General features: G+C 41.3%; 1 protein-coding gene across 1 annotated transcript in view; it reads left to right on the forward strand.

The window, feature by feature from the left end:
- The window catches only part of ACOT12 (acyl-CoA thioesterase 12), a 65,756-nt gene that overhangs the window by 39,351 nt on the left and 4,057 nt on the right, over positions 1 to 22,348 (forward strand). The window contains exons 4-12 of the mRNA XM_012664475.1: positions 222 to 357; positions 9,522 to 9,678; positions 11,557 to 11,676; positions 12,535 to 12,685; positions 13,306 to 13,361; positions 13,665 to 13,728; positions 14,419 to 14,502; positions 19,527 to 19,660; positions 21,400 to 21,528. Of these exons, the coding sequence (XP_012519929.1) occupies positions 222 to 357; positions 9,522 to 9,678; positions 11,557 to 11,676; positions 12,535 to 12,685; positions 13,306 to 13,361; positions 13,665 to 13,728; positions 14,419 to 14,502; positions 19,527 to 19,660; positions 21,400 to 21,528 (1,031 nt within the window). The remainder of the gene's footprint in view (positions 1 to 221; positions 358 to 9,521; positions 9,679 to 11,556; positions 11,677 to 12,534; positions 12,686 to 13,305; positions 13,362 to 13,664; positions 13,729 to 14,418; positions 14,503 to 19,526; positions 19,661 to 21,399; positions 21,529 to 22,348) is intronic.

Raw genomic sequence — 22,348 nt, forward strand, 5'->3', positions numbered from 1 at the left:
TATCTTATTGTATGAAGAAATAATTAAGCCTGTATTGATTTTTTTAGTTTAAAAAAATATTTTAAGAAAAACAGTCATAGCATGTTTAGTGAAAACACTCATAAATGCTCTATTTACTTGAGTTAGAAAACCATGTAGCATATCATTTGTTTTTGCAAAATTCATGTTGTGCTTTTATAATTTAACAAGGCAATGAAAGATAAATATTTTTCTTTCTCCAGATTCATTTAAAACCAGTGACACTTTTAACTGAACAAGATCATGTGGAACATAATCTGGCTACTGAGAGAAGGAAAGTTCGGTTACAGCATGAAGATACCTTTAACAACTTAATGAAGGAAAGTAGCAAGTTTGATGGTCAGTAAATCCACTTATAGGAACTTTAATTATATGACTGTGACAAGCAAAGGAACCTTTCCTTAGAGCCCCCTTAATTTCACTGTATTATTATAATTCAGTCCTGGTGTGGCTGGGTATCTTTTCCAACAAACCCATTGGTTGGGGAGGAAAGGACTGGCCATTGAGTGTGTAACTGCTGACACCTAAGAACTTTAACTTGGAAGATCTCCAGGAAAGGAGGTGGGAAATCAGGGTGACCATGATTAGTAAGTGTGCGCCCAGTCATGGTCGATGAAAAAAGGATGATAACAATGCTGTACATTGGCATGGTGCAGTTTCTCGTCCACGATCCCATAGGAGCTACATACAATCTCAACAGAGCAGGAAACTGCAAGTCTGAGGCGGGAAGAAACTTGGTAAAGATGGTATGGAGTGTGAGTGGAAGCCATTTGATTTTGCTTCTGTTTCCTGGCACTTTCTGCAATAACACTGTGCTTACGAGCCAACCTTTCTTAGTCCTCTGGCAGCGACTTCCTGGGCTCTTTGAGGCCTCCAGAGGCCAGAGTGGCAGGGAAAGGCAGGGCCTCTCTGGCCTCCCCTGCCCTTCCTTTTTGTCTGACCCCATCTTCAAGCCCAGTCCAACTTCTAGGTGATAACTCCTTACACACAGGCACAGTGGGGGAGGGAGGAAGAGGGGCCAGCCGGGCCCCACATGCGCACCGCTGCCAGGAGGGCAGGAGGGCCACCCTTGGCTCCAAAGGAAGGCACAGGGAGAAGAGGAAGGAAAGGAGAGGAGAAGAACAGGTCAGAATAAGAATGTCAAAAGAGAAGGGGAAAGAGTGGACACAAAGGCCAAAGGAGAGAGGAAAGGTGGAAGCCGGGGTGGCAGAAGTATGGAGGCTTTATTCTGCCCCAGGTGGCATCATCACAGTCCTGGGACAACCCACAGAAGCCCTCTGGGGAAGAATAGAGGTTTTCTCAGGTTTCTATTCATTGCTGACCTTTCAAAGGGCAATACCCTCCCCAAGTTATTTTTAAGGAGATGAAGACTTCATCATTAAATTACTGTGTCCAGAAGAGTGATTCTCCTTTTGTAAAGCTGGTCTCAGTACCAAAATATATTTTAAACGCATTTTGTTCAAGTAATGAAGTAGCTGAACCGTGAGAAGAACCCTAAGGCAGACTAGACAACCACTAATTAAAAACAAAGCCAAAAAAAGCAATCAACCCCAAATGCACCCTGCTGTCTCCTCACCCCTAAAATCCCAGAAAGAAATGCAATGAGAGATAAAATTCTTACTAATGGCCAAATCCTTACTATGTTTGACAGGTAGATGTCTTAGGATATATTAGGAAAACTCAAGTATTTAACATGGTTATTGATAAGTATATACAGTTAATACCCTGATTTCACTGGCCTTACTTTCTGCACAATTATGTCTTTTTAAAAAGCCACTCATCCTCATTGAAATTATGCTTATGTTTGTAAGGAGAAAGTAGAAATAAGCCACTAAACAACCAGAAGTCTGCTTGGTAAGTCAAAAAGCAGTTCTTTTGGAATCTGTACATATTCATCCAGAGATCCTTGCAAGAACTTGCTTCCACGCTCTCCAAGTCACCCCTCATCTGAATCACATGTCTTGAGATAATTCTCTACGCTTCTACCCTAGAACTCTCTGGAGCAAGCTGCCGCCACTAGGAAGGTGGTGACCCTGTGCTGAGTGAGTGCTGGTCAGGCAGGGCCTGTGCTTGCTGGCTGAAGTGTCTGTCTTGTGATCCTGGATAAGATCAGGATGAGAGGATGGGCTCCTTCCCTCTCAGCAGAGAAAGAGGAAAGGATGCTACACTGACCGCTTAGTTCTAGCCAGTAAATATGTATTCAGTGCCTACCATGTGCCAGGAACCTGCTTGCCATTAGAGGTGTAAGGATGAAAAGTCCACGGTCTTTGATCTTGAGAAACTCATAGTTTCGTGCTGGTGACAGACACATTTCTTTCCAAAATAATATAGAGAGTGAACAGAGAGGTACAGGCTCCAAGCACTGGGTAGGGAGCCCAGAGGAAGAGCCCTTAGTGGGTTCAGAAAAAGACTGGCCAGGGGGCCGTGAGAAGAAAGTTGGGAAGGCGAGGCGGGCAAGTGCCGAGGAGCCAAGGATGGTGGCGCCAGCCTGCGTGCTGCGTGCCGGGAAACCGCCAACGCGGAGTGTCTCTAGGGAGAAGACTCAAGATGGAAAAAGGCGGAAGTGGAAACAGACAGGCCTGTGTCTCGGAGGCTCTTAGGCATGCTGAGGAGCTTGACCTGCCTTCTGTTCTCAGTGGGTCCACGGAAGAATTTTGAGCCAGGTTGTGGTGTGGATAAGTTTGTACTTAACACGGTCACCCTGGGCAGAGGCAGGAAGACCAGGTGAGAGGCGAGGACACCCGAACCAGGCAGTGATCGTGGGGAGAGAGAGGAGGGAAAGAGTTAAAAATATACAAGAGGTAACACCAACAGAACAGGGTCGCTGATGGGATGTGGGGAGATAGGTGAGGAAGAAGAAAGAGTAGAGGATAACTCGGGGGGTTCTGGTTTGAGCAGCTGGAGGTGCCAGGCACTGAGATAGTGGACCCGAGGGGCAGAGGCAGGCAGTGTTGGTGAGGCAGAGGATGCGTTCTGTTTTGGGTATATGGAGTCTGGCATGCCTGCGGGACATCCGAAAGGAAAAGACCGGGGCTGGGAGATGCCGTTTGTGAGATAACAGCTTCCAGATGGTGGTTCGAATGCAGACATTTCGTGCAGCTGCCAAGGGAGAGCCCACGGGGATACAAGGCTGGTGAGCCAAGAATGAACCTGCGGAACACAGGCACCTACGAGAGGATCAGAGGAAGATGAATCTGCAAAGGAGGCCTGGAGGGGCTGTTGGAGGGGTGCGGGGAGAACTGGGGAGAGAAGTGTGGAGTTACAAGAAATGAGTGGTCGCCTGTGTTCCAGGAAGGAAGGAATAAACGCTGTCCACTGGATTGGGAGTAAGGAAGGCGTTGGTGATGTTGGCAAGTGTGGGGTAGAGGAAGCGTGAGGGCAGTGAGTAGGGGATGGAAAGGAAGGTGTTGGGATGACCCTGATTACTAGAGGAATAGAGAGGATGATGAACAGCTTACCATCACCTCTGTGTAAATATCCTTCACACTAGGCTTGTTTGAAGCACATTTACTAGGGTGCGGTGGATGGTGAAGGAAATAGAGCCACCAGCCACCTAGACTTTGACAGCCCGAGTGTTGTCCTGTGCAGGACACGTAGACAATGAGGGATGTGGTGGCCATCACAGCTCTTAAAGCAGCTTGGCTATTTCAGAGCCTCTGCTTTGGGGGAAACTGAGGTGTTGAACTGGATCTCAAAGTGTCATCCAAACCAGCAGGAAGTCTCCACAGCAGCACTGGCATTTGACAGGCACTCAGTTCTCTCAAGGTGTTTTCCTGCACACCAGCCACCAGAGGTGGGTCCTGCTCCCCTCTGGTCTCTGGAGCAGCCCCCTGGGAAGCCGGGGCCTTTCTGTCGGCCCCTTCACCCCTAAGCCACCCACCCTGGAGGGAGAGCCACCTCCTCGCACTGATGGAGTTAGTCCTAAAGCTGCATTGCTAGAAGTTGGGCTTACTCATTGGCTTCATCTACTTTCTCTTGCAGTCAGTGGTTACTGGCCAGCATGGAGTTGGGCTTTTTATACTCTTATCCCAGGACTTGCTTCTGTAACCAAGACCTCTGACTTTGCCTTATCTCAGCTTGCTGAGGCAAGGTAAAAAATAAACAAACAAAGTAAACCTGTAAAATGGGTATAATAAAGGTACTTGTGTAATAGGTTCATGTGAGGATTAAATGAGTTAATAAAGAAACTATCAGGCATGCAGAAAATGCTGTTATTACTATCGTTATTTGAGAGGTCCCATTCACAGGAGGAATTGGAGTCACCTGTTAAAGTCTATACTTTGATGGAACTTGGCTGTGAGGTTTGAAAGAAACAGCCTGGAGCTAGCGGAGACCCTCAAGGTCAAGGGGCATTGTTTTTCAGGATAGGTTGGTCATGGCTGATTGAGTTGACAAAAATCATTATGGAAGGACAGGTTGGTTATAAGAGAAAGATAATTTGTGTCAAACCTGTACTTCAAACACCTGAGAATTGTTATTTATTTGTCTTGGGAGGAATTTGTGGTGATCTTTGCTACTCTGACCTCTCTCACAATGGTTAGTTTATGGGAAGTATTGCCAGGATGGTGATTCAAGCTGCCTTCACTCCTCATTGGAGGTAATATGAGCCAGGTGAACTTGCGTGGCTGCATTGGCTTCTTCGGGTGCTATCCAAGTTGTACTATTAATAATAAACAAAATCAGCAGCAATTTGTCTCCACAACATGAACAGTACTTTGAGTACTAGAGACCTTCTAAATTAATTAGTAACAGGCACATGCTACAGTTATTCAATGTAGGGATAAAATGAAGACGATGGACTTTAGTTTCAGTTTGTTGGGAAGTTGGCCAGATCAGATTTGTATGTCCGGTTCAGTTTAGAATTGTGGATTTTTTAAAGTCTGTTTTTATCATCTGTTTCACTTAATCTGACCTAAAATAGATTATTCTACATTTCTTTGCACAAAATAACTTTTAACCCTACTCCATCGATTTGATCTTTTTTGGAAATTTCACTAACTTCCACACCACCAAAGGTCCCACAGAAGTTACAAGCAATTTCTCTTCTAGAATGTAAGAGCCAGACTCTGACATTTACAATTGCTGTGGAGTGTGTGGTTTGTCTACCTGCTGCCTCTTGGATGTGATGGAGTTTGTTTTGACTGGACAAAATGTTCTAAAAGAAGGTAGCCAGACCATCTCTGTTATTAAACCATGTTTTTAGAAAACCAGAGGTTTATCTTGGTTGTAATATCAAAAATGAAAGATTGGCATCTTTTTCAAGATGTCGTATGGTGGAAATGCAGATTGTTAGAACAGTGAGAAAGTTGAATCCAGATCATATGCTTTCAGAAGAAAAGACAAAAGGTGAGATTGAGTTTTCAGGACACTTCTGAGACATGCTGTTGTGCCACTGGGTCATTTTTGGAAGCTTGACATATAGGGGAGAAACTTAAAATTTGAAGCATTTTAAATGGTAATTTTTCAGTAAGAAAATCAGACCTTAAGAGCGTTATCCTGGTTGACCTCTTCTGGATATGCAAAGAGAAAACTAGGGGTAGAATGACCTCGATTCAGGTCAAAGTTCCTCACCTAAAAACGTGGAATGAATGCAAAGTTGTCTGAGCAGGATGATGACACAGTATTTTCAGAACATCCAAAGTACAAGTATTTAACTTGACTACGGGAAGCCTGCAGAAAGGATCAGGTCTGTTTATTCTGCTCAGGCCAAACCAGAGCTGTGGCCTGAATTGCTCTCTGAACCTGAGAAACCCTATGTTTCCACTGACTGCAAAGTGCCTGCAAATAAGCATATTGCTGCACCAAAGTCACCTCTACTCGGTGTATTTCTGCATACATTTCATAGCTGACGCTTGTGAACATACAACCTAACCTAGTACCTCCTACCTCCATGGGTCCCAGTGCATGCTGTATATGTCCTCACAGCAAGTGAGTGGCTCTTCCTTTCAAATTATTCCTCAGAAAAAAGGAGCTCATATCATAAGGCCCTCTATTAATTTTTTATTTTATAATTATTTAAAAATTATTTTTAAATAAATAGTATATAGACAAGATGAAACATTTAGAAGGTATAAAAGAGCATACAACTAAAAAGTAAGTCTTCCTACCATTCTAGTTCCCACCGTCAAAGACAACCACTGTTACACACACACACACACACACACACACACACGCACGCACACATGCATACACACACATACAGGTACACACTTGTGCACATACTGAGAGAACAATATTCAAACAATTATGCACTCTGATTTTTTTCATTTAACAACATATTTTAGAGATAGTTTGTATTAATTTATTTTGAACAAAAAAAGTACCATTGGGGTATACAATATTAGTCTGAAAAAAATCTCAATCAATTCTAGTTTGGGATATTTATAAAACATCTTCTAATAAATCAATTTTAAAAAGAGAAAGTTGAAAGGAGTTGAGATTTCATATGCCTTTTAAAGATCATGTTAGGAAGAAATTTAATTTCGGTGGACTCACTGTCTGGAAAAACCTAAAATTTCTGGATAAATATTTACAAACATCTTTGCAAACACACCTCAGCAGGCAGAAAAATATGAGGAAACCTTGAGATCCAGAAATGGTTAGAAAACACAAATGTGGCAGTGTAAGGTTGCACTGGAGCTGGCACTTGTTCTTGAGGACCCTCCAGGTGCCCAAAGACATAGAGCCTGTGTTTAATGGGCCTGTATGAGATCAGGGGACAAAGCCAGGGCCCATGTTAGGTGGAAGTTTAGATCAGGGAACCTTTCATGGAGCTGTAACTCCCAAAAGGTGATAACCCTCAGTGAATCAGCTAGACAAATTCCACCTTTCAGAGAGCTCTGGGAGGGATGCTTTTCTGTCTCAGCCCTAGGTGGAATGGGGAACAAATATTTCCCTTTGAGAATTCAATCACAGGTGCATCCTCATGCAGATTTAGTATCAGAATTCACAGGACCTGTTTGGGCTGAAACAGAGCAAGTGAACTTTAGTGTAAAGTGGTACCGTGTTGTACTACCCCAGGTGATCTGCAGCAGAAATGCAAATCCTTTGTGTAGAAATGACTTCAAGCCCTGCTCTCAAGAATTTCCACAGATAAAGATCCAAGCAATATGAGCTGCTAGACAAAAATCATAAAAGAGAGAAATAAATAAGGCACTAAGATCTAGAAGTGACACCAGGCCCACAAAATCTGAATGAGGCCCACAAAGACTGTGGATATCAAATTTATCGAAGAATATGAAGTAAGAATGTTAATATGTTTTAAGAAATAGGAGAGTATCAAAAGTAAGATACAGGAACAGAAAAGATGACCTAGAAGGTTTAACTAAGAGACAAAGAATTTCTATAGAGAAAGAATATATAATAATTAAAATTTAAAACTCAGTGAATGACTTAAACAGCAGCTAAGACAGTGAAGTGAAAGACAGATCTGAGAGTGACCTAGTACACAGCAAGATAGACGAAGAAAGGGGAAATGTGTGAAAGAGGTTAGGAGACAGGGAGAGTGGAGTGAGAAGTCCAACGCATCGAATCAAAGCTCCAGGAGTGGGAGAGAAGCAATATTTGAAGCCAATGACACGAAGAGACATTTCATTAAGAAGTAACAAGAATGTTTAATGTACACGTGTAAAGATGTTGGACCTCATTAGTAATCAAGGAAATGCAAATCCTAACCAATATGAGATACTATGTCATACCCACTAAATTGGAAATAATCAAGTGTCTGATAAGACTGTTTAAACAAAAACAGGGAACAGCAGGAACTTTCATAAACAGCAGACAGAAGTGTCAGTGCAACCATTCGGTTACCTAAAAACAATCTACTGAGAGTAAAGACTATGAATGTAAAGTAAATTAGCAAAGTTAAGGTCATTCATTCATTCATTCATTCACGTAACAAACATTTATGGAACACCCATGTTCAGGAATTATATTAGATTTTAAAAAGTTCATGGTCCCTCCCCCAAGGAGCTTAGGATATAGTGGGTCACATAACAAACGAGCACACAAATAAATATAAAACTATAGCCATGAAAGGACGGTACATAGAGAGCCCATCATAGAGGGACTGGGCTGTGGAGTTCAAGGAAGGCTTCCCTGAGTCAAGACAGAACAAGAGAGAGGTGGAAGAGGGCGGTGGTGGTGGCCAGAGGAATTGCTACAGACAGCAGGGACATGGCAAATGCCCTGACATTGAAGATAATGCTTCCTCCAAGAAACTGAAAAAGGACCAGGAAGTGACTGGAGCAAAGGGAGGGGGAGAGAGGGAATGTGCTGGAGAAAGCAGGGTCAGTGGCAATCGGACTAGCTGGGGCTGGAGAGGGAGGCATAGACAGAGGAAGGGCTTCTAGGCCAACAGGAAGAACTCAGCGTTTTATACTACACCAATAGGAATCTACTAACATGTTTTCAGCTGGGGACTGAAATGATCAATAGAACGAAGGTAAAAAATAAAATAAAATAAAAAGACCATCCATTAATTATAAAGCTAAAAATTCTATCAGGAAGTGGAGTTAAAGGTTTCTGTGACCGCACTTTTTAGCCACGTAGATGTGACTGTGTCAAGAATACCAGCACTGGCCAGGCAGATCTTTGCTCTCACACTGCAAGCCCAGCTCTGCCTCTGACAGGCCAACCAGAATGCTCCCCCAGTTTGTAAATCTCCCCCCCACCTCCCCAACAATAGCCCGTAAGAATGTTATGTGAGATTGAAGCCTTGCTGGCGGTTTGCTTGGAGATGCAAGGGGCATAATTGAACATATTTTACTGCTCTGCAGCCAGGGTAAATGATTTCTCCATTGTTGAGAGTAAAAACCAATCTGTCAGTAAATGAAGCAGATACGATTCAAAAGAAGCAGAAGAACATCAAAAAGTATAATGGACTGTGTCTTTTCTGCTCGTGGCTGCATTCGTTACAAGACAGTTTGCATAGGAGGCCACATCCCCATTCTGAAGTTTATGGTGTTCCAGATTCTCAGTGTCTGTGGTCGTTCATAGCTCACATTCCTTTATTTTTAACAACTTTATTGAGGCATAATTGACAAATGCTAAATTGCCCATATTTAAGGTGTACAATTTTTTAAGTTCTGGCATAAGTATACACCTGTGAAACCATCACCACAATTAAGACCATGACATGCATATCACCCCCAAAATTTCTGCCTCTCTTTGCCCTGCCTTGCCCTTCTCTCACCACAAGCCACTCAAGTTTAAATGTAATCATTCTTTTTAATCAAAATTCCAGCAGACTTCATAGATAGGTTGGAATACGATCTTTAAAAGGCCCTTTCTGATCTGTTAGCTTAACCCAATTCACTGTAAATATCTACCCTTCAGATAGAAGTCACTATGTAGAATCTGTTTACTTGCTCAGCTTTAAGTTTTTGAGAACAATTTAATTTTTCTAAAACTCCCAGAGTTGAGTATGCTGCTGGGAAGGAAAAGCCATAGCCCCAGGTCCTGGGCTGACTCCACCATCATTAATGTTTCCATCCACCTTTCAGATCCCATTAGTGATGAAGAGGAAGGAATGGTTTCCACAAAGGGCACTGTGGTTCAGAGCATTGAACTTGTGCTCCCACCGCACGCAAATCATCATGGAAATACCTTTGGTGGCCAGATTATGGCTTGGATGGAGACAGTGGCTACTATTTCTGCAAGGTTCTTGGTTTTTATTTTCGGCATATGATTTTGGGACCACTGGGGAGAAAACAGAAAGGATCTGAGATCCAGTTCCTGGGCTAATCAAGGAAAAGACTAAGAAAAATGTTGCCTTTTATCAAAGTGAAGAAACCATAAATCATTTACTTGCTTACTTTAGGATTGATCTCTCCTTTTGTTTGAAGGTGAACGTTTAAGTTCTCGGTTCAGAAATAAAAATGAAATGACAGTTTTAATACTTTATTATGAATTATGAATATTGAACCCATGACACTGAGACTCATTGTGATGATAGTTTATGACAAAGGAAACGCAAAATAGAACTAGAAGACAGCCTTCACACTTGAAAATAGCCAATCTAGTTACAAACCTTTTAAAAGACAACTTACGGCCAGGCACGGTGGCTCACGCCGGTAATCCTAGCTCTCTGAGAGGCCGAGGCGGGCGGATTGTTCGAGCTCAGGAGTTCGAAACCAGCCTGAGCAAGAGCGAGACCCCATCTCTACTAAAAATAGAAAGAAATTAATCGGACAACTAAAAATATATAGAAAAAATTAGCCGGGCATGGTGGCACATGCCTGTAGTCCCAGCTACTCGGGAGGCTGAGGCAGGAGGATCGCTTGAGCCCAGGAGTTTGAGGTTGCTGTGAGCTAGGATGACGCCACGGCACTCTAGCCCGGGCAACACAGTGAGACTCTGTCCCAAAAAAAAATAAATAAAAATAAAAGACAAGTTACAGGTAGTCAGACCTTTGAAGGTGGTGATTAAAAATCATTATAGCCAAAGAGCTAACTAAAAAATAAGAATAAAAAGACGGGAATACTCGGAAGAATACTTTTAAAGGCCCTTCAATTTCAGAAAGGGTATTTTATTCTTAATGGAACCATGTCAGTAATCAAGCGGCTTTAAAGAACACTGTGTACTCTGGAAATGCATTTGAACAGGGTCTGCCCATCAGACGATTTTTGTAGCCACTGAAAATTGTTAAGGTTTTATTTTCCCCAAATTATAAGAAATTTATTATTAATATGTCTATAGTTATGACTATAGTTAGAAACCTGTACTTATTCTTTCTATAAATTATGCACAAATAAGAGAGCTCGTTTTTAAAATGAGATTGTCATTCTTAATGACAATAAAGCATTCGAACCTGTTCTATTGTAAAGGCTTACAATATAATTAACTATGGAGGGTCTGTTCACTTAGTGTTGGCACAATTCTTTAGAGTAATTGAATGATGACAGTGGGAATTTAACATGTAGCAAATTATGGAAGTTACTTTCTGAAATTAAATATTATTTATAACTATTTCAGAACACCATACACTAAAAATTGTAAAATGTACATTTCATAGCCTTTCAGGCTTTGTGCAGCAATCCAGGTAATTCTTCTGTGGGGAAAAATTTTGTCTTCTGCAGTGTGGGTGAATTCAGTTAACTGGGAAGCTAGGGAGTCGGTGTGAATGGCACCAGGGACTCCACCCTGGGATCACAACTTCCTGGGACTGTAGTCGTGAGCTGTCAGCAGGAATATAACTCTCAAATCAGAACAAAAGGCATCGGTTTGTTTTCTGGAAAGACTTCCATAGGGAACAAGACAAGAGCAGGACTCTTGACACAAGAGCAGAATCACCGGCATCTTGGTAAAGACCCCACTGCTCAGGGACATGATATTTCCCATAATATCTGCAAATAGCGTCCAGAACCACTCCCGACACACACACAATCCAGTTTATTTATTTCACTCACGTTAAAAGAGATGTTTACTTAGGAAACAGGTTGAGACTTGTCTATTGCATCCATTCAGTGAATCAGCAGCTTATGAAAATATTTTGGAGAATGATCACTTTCTTCTCTCTCCTTCCCTTTGTTTCCTTAGCCGCCTGTGTCAGGCGCATCCTCTTCTGAAGTCTGTGGATATGTTTAAGTTCCGGGGACCATCTACAGTTGGAGACCGTCTTGTCTTCAATGCCATTGTCAACAATACGTTTCAGACCTGGTAAAGCATGCTCGTAGGCTGCTATAAACCAACTATACTGTACATGTTTAATGTTTTATTTTTATTTCAATCTGGAGGTAAACATAGGGACTTCTTTAAAATAACCAAGTTGCTTCTAATTTTTTTTTAAACTTCACTCAGTCTTCAAGATCTGTTGACATACATTTTAGCCCCGTTCTGCTTGGGTCTCCTCACACTAAAATAAATTTCCACGATTTGGGTTTTGTCTCAGAAGGGTGGCTGTATGTCCCAGTTGGCCCAGGATGGTCCTGGTTTGTACTTGTCATCCTGGCATAATGATTCACTTTTCACTCTACAAAGTGTCCCAGTGGCTATATATTAATAGTAAACCAACTCATTAACAGAACTGTTATTAATCACCATGAAGTACAAACTACTTCCCAGTTATTTTTAATTTTTTTGAAACACAAGGAGAAGATGTAATTTAGTATTTTTTCTTTTTAAATGTAAAAAAAAGGAATATGTTTTCTGTCTAATTTGTGTTTGATTTTTTTCTAATTGCAGAACTATTATTTTTCAGGGAAGAAAACCTGACTTTGGCACAATTTATCACCTACTCCCATTGCTAAAATATGGTCATGAATGTACAGAAAGTCCCAATTGACCTTTTTCCCATTTGAAAGTGGAAAAGTAAAGTGGAAATGCTCTCAGGGTCTTGTACAAACTGACTCACCAACCTGAACATAGATTTTAATAATTGCACAGATTTGTTGATGACAAAGAAGAAAACCCAGGGCCCTCATTCTCCTGTTGCTTGGAGGCAGTGGAGGCGGTGGTGGGCAGGGAGGCTAACGGCCATGGCTGTCTTTGCCTACCGCCCTGTGTTACCCCTTGCAGTGTCGAAGTTGGAGTGCGAGTGGAGGCCTTTAACTGTCTGGAATGGGCCGAGGGTCAAGGCCGCCACATCAACAGTGCTTTTCTCATTTATAATGCTGTTGATGATAAAGGAGAATTCATCACATTTCAAAGAATCAAGCCCATTTCAAAGGTCAGTTATTATATGAAGTTCAACTCTCAGACCTATGGGTACAGAGCTCTGCCTGGCATCTCTTCCCACCAGCAACAACCTCGATGGCTAGTCCCCTTTGGTTTCCTTTCTTTTCTGCGTCACAGAGTAAAATGGACTTTTTCTTTTTTGCCCCAAATCACTTTGATCATTTGTTAGAATGATAGAGGCCCTGAAGACCCCACCACATGGTGGCTACATGCTGCTGGGGGTAGAATGTCACCCTCTGTCCCGTTTCTGAATCTCTTCTCTCACTTCTTACCTGCAGTTCTTAATGCTTAACTCATCGCACTATCTCTTTCCTGCTCCTGAAGTTGCCTTATTGCTAACATTCACCTTTTCTAAGAACTCTGTAGTTAGATTTATAAATGATAACAATCTCCACTTTAAAAAAAGGAAGAAAATAGCTGTAAAGGTCACGCTTTTATCCCTGCAGCTGCCCTTCGTGGATTCAACGCAGAGGTTCTGACTTGGTGGGGAGAGTTCATATAGAAACACGTTATCCCAATTAGCTCTTTCAACTAACTTAGGAGAACGATACTTAAGGATTGTAGCACTAAAATATTAGAAATGTATTGATTTTGCTTTGTTTCTTATTAAAGGATGATTTTAGACGGTATCGGGGAGCTATGGCACGTAAGAGAATTCGCCTAGGCAGGTAAGAAATGGGAAGATGTAAGGACTTTATGGAATGTTCTCTTATCTGACAAATTATATAACCAAGAGCCCCTCTCTGGGTCTCTATTCCCACGTAACATGAAAAGAGAAGGTCTGATCTTCCCTGACTGTGATGGCTGACTGCTGAGTACTAGTGGAAATTGTTCTTGCTGATTGTTCCACCAGTACAAGCAGCTTTTTAAAACTGCTAACATCCATTCAAGAAAATATCATGGTTACTGTTGTGTGCTAAATGCAGGAGAGAAAAAAACCTGTCATTTAACATTTTAATTTTTTTTTCCAGAAAATATGTTATTTCCCACAAAGAAGAAATTCCACTTTGCATACACTGGGATAAAAGCAAGCAGGTGACGGTTTTATGATTTAGAGCTCTTCTTAGAAAAGTGACATCATTACAAAAACAGAAATCCCTTTTCCTAACTGATTCAGGTTGTGCCTACACAGGTTAGATGAAAAGATGAATGGTATCAACCAGTCATTTCAAATGAAACAAACCAAGCTCTCAGTTACTGGTTACCAATCAGTGGCTTCACTGTCTTGCTTGACTTCTATGGACAACTCCCAGACCACAAACTCGGGATGCTGTGCCATCAGATACGCACTATCCAGCAGCAGAGCGCAGGAAGACCTGGTGTCTTACCATGATTCGTGCCAGGTGACATGCCCACCAGATAGCATCTTTGTAAAACAACAACAAAGTGGTAGTCATCTGAATGTTTTTGACCATAAAATGTAAAGGGAAATCCAAGTTTACTCATCACACCTTGATTATGAGTCATACGGAAGGGTAATCTGTCTTCGCTCAGGACGCCAATTAAAATGATACTAAGTTGTTAAGCATACAGTTACCTTGTCTGAATTCTAAATTAAGAATTTGAGGTGGAAATTATATGTGGTCTGTATTTTAATTCTAAGCTCAGCACGATCACTTTGACTCAAGATAGACTTCCTCTAATGGTGCCCATTTTTTCAGCAGAAAAGATTGTATCCCATATCTATGCATTGAATACACAGCTTTTCAAATATTTGTATTTTAGGCATCTCTGAGTAATGGCAATGTGGAGGCTCTCAAAACACTGGCGGCCAAAAAGGGTTGGGAGGTTACCAGCGCCGTGGGAAAGGTAGGAGGCACCCAGGTATTTGCACAGCCCATTGCTCAACACAAATGAAAGTTGTCATGGGGGGTGGTGGTGGTTCTGCTGCTTCCGCTGCTACTTTTAAGAAGTTTAAAAATCTTTGGGGGAAACTGTTTCCAAGAGGCAAGCATCTCTGCAGCCTATCTCTGGACGCTGTTTGATTTGAAGTCCTTCAAATACGCCCCACACATTCCTGCCTCTGAGTTTAGGTCCGCACATCGCACCTCCTCCTCCTCCTCTCCTCCATCTACCCAATTCCAACCTGGTCTTCAAGGTCCAGGACAAATGCTCCTCCACACAACCCCTCTTGCCTTAATGAACTTCTCCCTCTAGCAACTCCTTTAGTCACGACTTCCTTAAAATTAATTTGTCAATTATTTACGCACCATCTTAGGGCATTCTTCCATAGCTACCTTGAATTGATATTTAAGCCTTACATAGCAATTTAACTTTTTACACACGGTCATCTTACCATAAGTAGATTATAAACTTCTTTAGAAAGAAGGCTTGTCTTGACTCCTTTTAGCTCTCTTAGCACTATTACAGTGTTTGCATGTCTTCAGATTTAAACGAGCATATATCATTCAGATTTTAATTTTCTCTAATTCCAGAGGTTTATTAGGAGACCCTCTGAAGCTCGTGCCCACACTAACTAGACTGTAAGCTCTCCGAGGGCCGATCTACTCACCACTATACCCAGAGCACAGCAGCACCTGGCACTTGGGAGATGCTCAGAAATGCTGGCTCTCTGACTGTGTTCAGATTTCGGTACATACTGATTTTCATCATCAGTGAAGCAGTCGCCTATAAAATAGGATGACCACATGTCCTGATTTTCCAGGGACAGTTCTGCCTTATACCTATATTCCCGTCGTAATTATTAACAGTGCCTCAGTGTGTTCCAGTTTGGACGATAAATCATCTAGTCATTTTACCCTAAAATCTAAGTAAATTCAGATGCTACTTCATTGATTCAACCCTGACATTGACCTCCTTGTGGGTTTTGATTTTGGTTGTTTGCTTTTATTATTTCTTTGTCCTCACTGTTGAATCCTTTTAGGGTCTTCCTTACCTGCTTTGGATCCAGTGAAGTTTCTGTCTCTGCTTGGTTCAGTGATGCAGGAACACAGGCCTGACATCATTAAAGCATTTGTTTCTCTTTATTTCTCATAAAAGATGTTTCAATACTTCACTTTCTTTTACTAATATCAAATCTGCTTCTTACATCCTGACATCTGGGCAGCCATGAACAGCAATGGAAAATACAAGTTTATGTCTGTAAGGAAGCAAAAGAATATATTTAGTGAAGTTGTATAATATATTAAAACTTCAGTTCTTTGGGAGGGTGTGGCCAGAAACAAACCCAAACTAATAAATTTGCTAGTGTTGTACAGAGCCATCAATAATTAATTCTTAATTTTGTACAGATACTTATTAGAGGATATTATGTAATTAAAGAAACTTTCTTGCAGTATCACTGTTGAATTTGAATCCCTTCTTTTTAAGATTATATTTATGATAAAAATCTCATTTTAAAAATCTGATAAAAAATGTTTTTTTCTGTCTGAGTTATCCTCTTCTCTCCTACTTTTTGTAGCTTTTATATGTTTTTAATTTTAAACTGTGGTTCTATTTTTTGTCACCTTTTAGCTAAATAATTCTTAGAACACAGTCATACAACACAGTCTGTTAAGAATCATACTTATTTCAGGTTTTAAAATCAATAGTTATTTTTGCTATAAATTAGATAGTAAAAGTCTAAGACTTCTGGTATTTGTAATGAAATTGGACAGTACTTATGGTTTTAACTCACTTTTCATTTTCCATGTATAATGAGGGAAGTAATTACAATAGTAATACAAGCAGCAAAAAGTATATTTTGGAAACATCACACAGGCACATGAAACAGCTAAAGAGTAATTATCAGGTAGTTTATGAACAAAGGAGAGATTGTAGTGTTTAAACCATAAAGGTGGGCTCTTAGGAAATTCAAAGTTAGAGAGAACTTCAGAGAGGGGGTGGTTCTTAGCTCCTTGAAGATAGTGTAAGGAATATATTTTTGAGGGGGAAAGAGGGCTCTCCAGGTCGCGGGTAGCTTAAGCCAAGTCCTCCTGGTGGAAATTAGTATGCGTGGAGATTGGCCTGACAGGAGTAGCTTTTTATATAAGGAGTAGCTGAGGATAAGCTGGGAAAATTATGGTGAAAGCCAAATGACACAGACCACCTAAAAACCTTCACACAGGACAGAACCCCAGTGTAGGAAACAGACAGGGAGTGGGGAGGGGTCGCTATTCTCATGGGAGCTGGGGGTGAAACTGGACCCAGAGCACCCTCTGTCTAGCCCTCACCCCCTTAGCCCCTGTGGTATCTCCAGGTACCTCCAAGGAAAATCAGGGCTCCCCCAGGCTGCTGTAAAAACTACTTTTGACCTCCTTCCCACAATGTAGTCTCAACAACATATTTGTCAAAAGATGGTACAAAAATTCTAAAATTTGTAGTTATTTCCTCTTGTACTATTTGTATAAGACATCCAAAGCCAAATCCAAATAGAATCTTGTTAGAATGAAAAAAAAATCACTAATAAAATGTTAGCAAGCTCTAGCAGATTTTGAGCCTTTCTTACATTAAGAGCATTTCTTACATTTTGAGCATTTCTTACTTTCTAGAATAAAATTCTCTAACCACCAAATGATAAAGAAAATGTTTAAGTTGCTTACAAAGGAATTTTACCTCTATTTTTCTGAATATGAAAGGAAAGACATTTTCTTGGACAATTGTTCCCAGAGAATTTTTTCACTAAACAAAAGCTGGCCTTTCTTAGCAGGGTCTAGAGAGAACCAAAACCCACTGCTACCTTTCCTTGTCCACTTTGTTTATGTCAGTATCTTTGATTTAGACAGCAGGGCAAAGGAGGACTTGCAGCTACCCTCAATTTTTGGGGGAAGCATCAAAACCTCATCCACTCATTGAATACCGTACCTGCCACTGGTAAGTCCAGTGAGCCCTGTAAGGGCAGAACTGAATGGCGGCTACTTAGCTTGATGTTTGCTTTGGCTCCAGGATAGGAAGCAGCAGCATGTGACTGCAACCTTGGTAGTATCTCCCCAGAAAAGTGCTGTATTTGTTTCCCAGGGCTCCTATAACAGAGGACCACAAAGTGGGTGCCTTCAACAATAAAAATCTATTGTCTCACAATTCTGGAAGCTGGTACTCTGAAATCCAGATGTTGGCATGGTTGGTTCCTTCTGAGGCTGTGAGGGAGAATCTGTTCCATGCCTCTCTGCTAGCTTCTGATGGTTTGCTGGCAATATTTGGCATCCCTGGCTCGTAGATGCATCACTGGATCTCTGTCTTCACCTTTGTCTTCATCTGCATTCTCCCTGTGTGCATGGTCTATGTTCAATTTCCCCGTTTTATAAGGATGTAGGTCATATTGGATTAGAGGTCCATCCTACTGGTGTATGACCTCGTCTTAATTAATTATATCTGCAATGACCTCTTTCCACGTAGGGTACAGGAGGTTAGGACTCCAACATATGAATTTGGGGGTGGGAGGTGAGGACATAATTCAACTCTTAACAAGTGCTCAGCACAATCTGCATCTCGCTCCACCTCGTTCCACCAGGGAAGAGCATGGCTGCCCCAAGGCCAGAGTATGACCAGGTCTGTGGCTCTCACCCTGGCCACCTGCCCTCAGCTCCTCTGAGATTGTAGAGCCCCAGCAGCCTAGCCTAAGGCCACCTGGCCACCAAGCTGCGATGAGGTGACTGATAATCTGAAGATCTCTCTGGATTTACACCAGTGAACCTCCTTCTACTCCCCCTGTGCTGGGAGCAAGGTTAGGCATCCATGCTAAGTAGGGTGAGGCTCACCGATCAACTGGAGCCCCACCCATAATTTTCTTTTGTTTCGTAAGTGCCCACAGCCTAGGTCACGTCTTGCTTTGCTAGTTGAATTTAGAGACCAGCTTGGCACCAAGGTCAGCTGGAGTGGTAAAATGGTATAAGCAAATAATCACTTATTTACTTTATAAGCTGCTTTTAGTTAATTTCCCATTTCTTCATTCTCTTATTGATGATATTTATGTTTAAATAAAGATTTCTCCTTTACAGCCTGATTTTTCCATCTGCTTGATTACTGCAGTGAAGTCATAACCCCATGTTTGTCTTCTCACAGCTTGTTGCTATGGGAATGACTATAAGTTGGCAATTTTCAACACTAACTTCAAAGCACCCTGAAAGAGACAGAGAAAATGGGCAGGCTAGAAGTGTACTCTTAGCCGAACACACATTTCTAATTGTTGTCAAAAACACAGTAGAAGGAAAGCTCAGAGTAGTGAGGGATGCATTCATGTTTAGGTGTGTGTCGCAGGGCTCCCAAAGACAGGCTTCCTCTTACCTAAGGAGCAATATGGGTCAGAAACCCAGAAATTGGCCTCCCCAGAGAATGAGATGATTCAGAAACAAGAATGCTTTGTGCTAAAGAAATATGTTGCTTCGGTGGCCCTGTTGAGAGGCTGAGTTGTTTCTAGAGGTGGTTGGCTTGCTCCCTGGGCCCCCGGGCACACTTGAAGACACACCCTACACCCTACACCCTGAGAAAGTGCCTTGGCCCCAGTCTGTCAAAGGGGGTGAGGTGCTGGCCTGCCTAGTAGTCTGGGGATATTTTTTGTTGTTCTTGGGTAGAGGCAGGGAAATATCACAAAAAGAGAGAAAAGCTAATGTTTTTTGTTTTGCACAAGAAAAGCTGTTAACACGATAATTAAATAGTCCACCTTCAAGTCACATACCATTTGGAGGACACAGGAATGTAGCATCCTGGTGAGACCTCTAGCCATCCAAGTATTGACGTAAAATGGCCATTGTTTGGCTTCATTTTATCCAGGTAACAAGGCACGTTAGCTAGTGCAATCGGTCTATGACTACATATATATGTGTGTGTGGCTTTTAAAGTAAAAACATCAATTTTCTTTTGTAATTTGATTTTTTTTTTTTGTCATTATCTTTTAGACAAAACTATATACTCTGGAAGAGCAAGATGTTCTATCTGTTTGGGTTGAAAAGCACGTGAAAAGTCCAGCCCATTTGGCTTATCAGCTCTTGTCTGACTTTACAAAACGACCTTTGTGGGACCCCCATTACATGTAAGAACAAATTTAAAAACTTTTCTTAATCAACACTGACATCATGTAAAAGACGATCTCCATACTGCAGTCCATCTCCATTGCCCAACATATGACCCACTGTTTTATTACTAAAGAGTGTTTTTTTGCCATTTGCTTTGCACAGAATACTGCATTAGGTCATACTGAGAGACACAAAACAAAAATTATTATACTCGCTTATTTATCATCTATATTGAGTTGATATGCTTCACCCACATCTATTGTAATCCTACCAATAAGGCTGCCATTATTCCCATTTAGCAAGAGAGAGGCTCTGAGACTTGCCAAGATTGCACAGGCAGTAAAGTGACCGGCCCAGAATGGGAACCCAGGTCTGTCAGGCTCTGCTCTTGAGGAAGTGATTACCCAATCATCCTTTCCACTTTTGGTATTTAATTGGCAGTTCCTTCTGTTTCTTTGAAACAGCACTCCCTGGTGAGAAGCTAAGAGAGCAAGCAGCGTAAGTTCAGGGTGAAGGCACTCCTTCCTGCTCTCCCTGTCTGTTCGTGCCCCTGCTCCTATCAGCCTACATCTCTCACTCTTACTGCACCTTTAATTCAATCTCCTCCACACTCCCTCTCCCACCCCCGCCACCTTCCTGGAACACAGTACAGAGCTCTGTGCCTTGCCAACTGCACTGGCCCTGAAGGACTGCCCTGAGGCCCGGCCACTTGGCCACAGCACCCTCAGGGCCTCACCGACATCCTGCTGAGGGGGAAGGGTTGGTGAGATGGGCTCCCCGTTAAATTAAGCATTACTGTTTATTTCCTAATCTTGACAAGATAGAGGCTCATCTTCAAAATTTCTAAAATTCACTGTGATGAATAGCATGCGATAGCTTATCTAATGCCACTAAAGTAAAACATCTCTGGGGTCATGTGCTACATTTGCATAGAATGATACATCATGGTTAATGCTATCATAATAAAACATTCTGAGAAAAGAGGGACACATTTTAATTTTCTTGCATCAATTTTGTAGATACTCTATAAGCACAGAGCTTTTAGGAAGAATAATGCCTAAACTTTGGTGTTAATTCTTTAAAAATGTTTCTCCCACTATTTTCTATGTCGCTTGATGTTCCAGCCAAATTGAACTTGAATGAATGGGGAAATGAATGAATTAATTCTAATTTAACTAACTTCTCTTGTACATCTATTATGATTCAGATACTATGCCAGGTATATTCATGTAATCCTCAAAATAACTCCATAGGTATTATTATCTACATTTTACAGATGAAAAACTAAAATGACTTGCTTAATGTAACATAACTAGTAAATGGCAATCTAGGAGCCAGAAAAAAGTTGTTTGACTCCAAACTTAGTGCTCCTTCCAACATACCACATTTCTTTACCTAATAGTCCTTCTTGGACTGTCCATATAATTCAACATTCTTCAAAATGTTTTTACTTGATCCTAGAGAAAGATAATTTTGTGGAAAACAGCTCAATATCTTTCTCTGAAGTATCAAGTACAGTGACCCTGGAGTCGGACAGCCACCATCCTGTCTCCATCATATGTGGAATTATTCCTTCTGATCAAAGAGTCATTCTAAAGGCAGAATTTGAGCAATGATGCTGGCTTTGGGGGGATGGTTAGGTGAGCAGAAGGGGTGAATGTGGACACCAAGCATGAAATTATGGAAGCAGATAAGAAAAATGAATGCCTTAGCAGGTAGAAAATTGTGCCCTTTTTCCACTCTTCTATATACATAGGTCCTGTGAAGTCATCGACTGGGTGAGTGAAGATGATCAGATATATTACATCACCTGTCTTATAGTGAATGGTGACAAACCTAAAGACTTCGTAGTGCTTGTATCACGAAGAAAGCCTCTCAAAGATGAGTGAGTATATGCAGCCCAAGTGTTATAGAAATATTTTATAGTATAGGATAGAAATTAGAAGTTGATATGGAAAATAAGGAAATCATTGTAGATATTTCTGGTCTTGAATGATGTTCATTTGAATTGTTTCTAGATGGATCTTTGGCTAGCATTAAAAAAAATTGACAATCATCTATTAGGTGCCAATTGTGTGCAAAGCACTATGCAAGATTCCTGAAGCAATTCCCTTCCCTGTGTAGATCTAAAACTTATACTTAGTAAACCTTTGAAACTCCATTATCAGTAAAAATCCAGTGAATGCCAAATAAAACACCAGGAATTGGTTTACAATTCACAAAGGCTCAACCGTGCTAGACATATATCATGGCTGGCTGTCAGCTGAGGCTGTCAAAGGAAGTGCCCAAACACGGCTTTTCCGTGTGCATTATACACTCAGGGCATGTAGGTACTAAAGGGAAGTGTCCCAAATAATCCTGCATACCTGTGAGTATTAATAGGTGTTCAATGTTTTATCATTTGTTATGTCAAAAGATATTAGAAATAGGGAAAATTGAAAGCATTCCCACTTAGAACTGGAACCAGACAAGGTTGCCCACTATCTCCACTTCTGTTCAACATAATGCTGGAAGTCCTGGCCACAGCAATCAGGCAAGAGAGTGGGATTAAAGGCATACGAATGGGAACAGAAGAGATCAAATTCTCACTATTTGCTGATGACATGATATTATATCTAGAAAACCCCATGGATTCAACCAAGAGGCTCCTGGAATTGATAAATGAATTCAGTAAAGTCTCAGGATATAAAATCAATACACACAAA

This window comes from Propithecus coquereli, unplaced genomic scaffold (assembly GCF_000956105.1).
Source record: "Propithecus coquereli isolate 6110/MARCELLA unplaced genomic scaffold, Pcoq_1.0 Scaffold9, whole genome shotgun sequence".
NCBI lineage: Eukaryota > Metazoa > Chordata > Mammalia > Primates > Indriidae > Propithecus > Propithecus coquereli.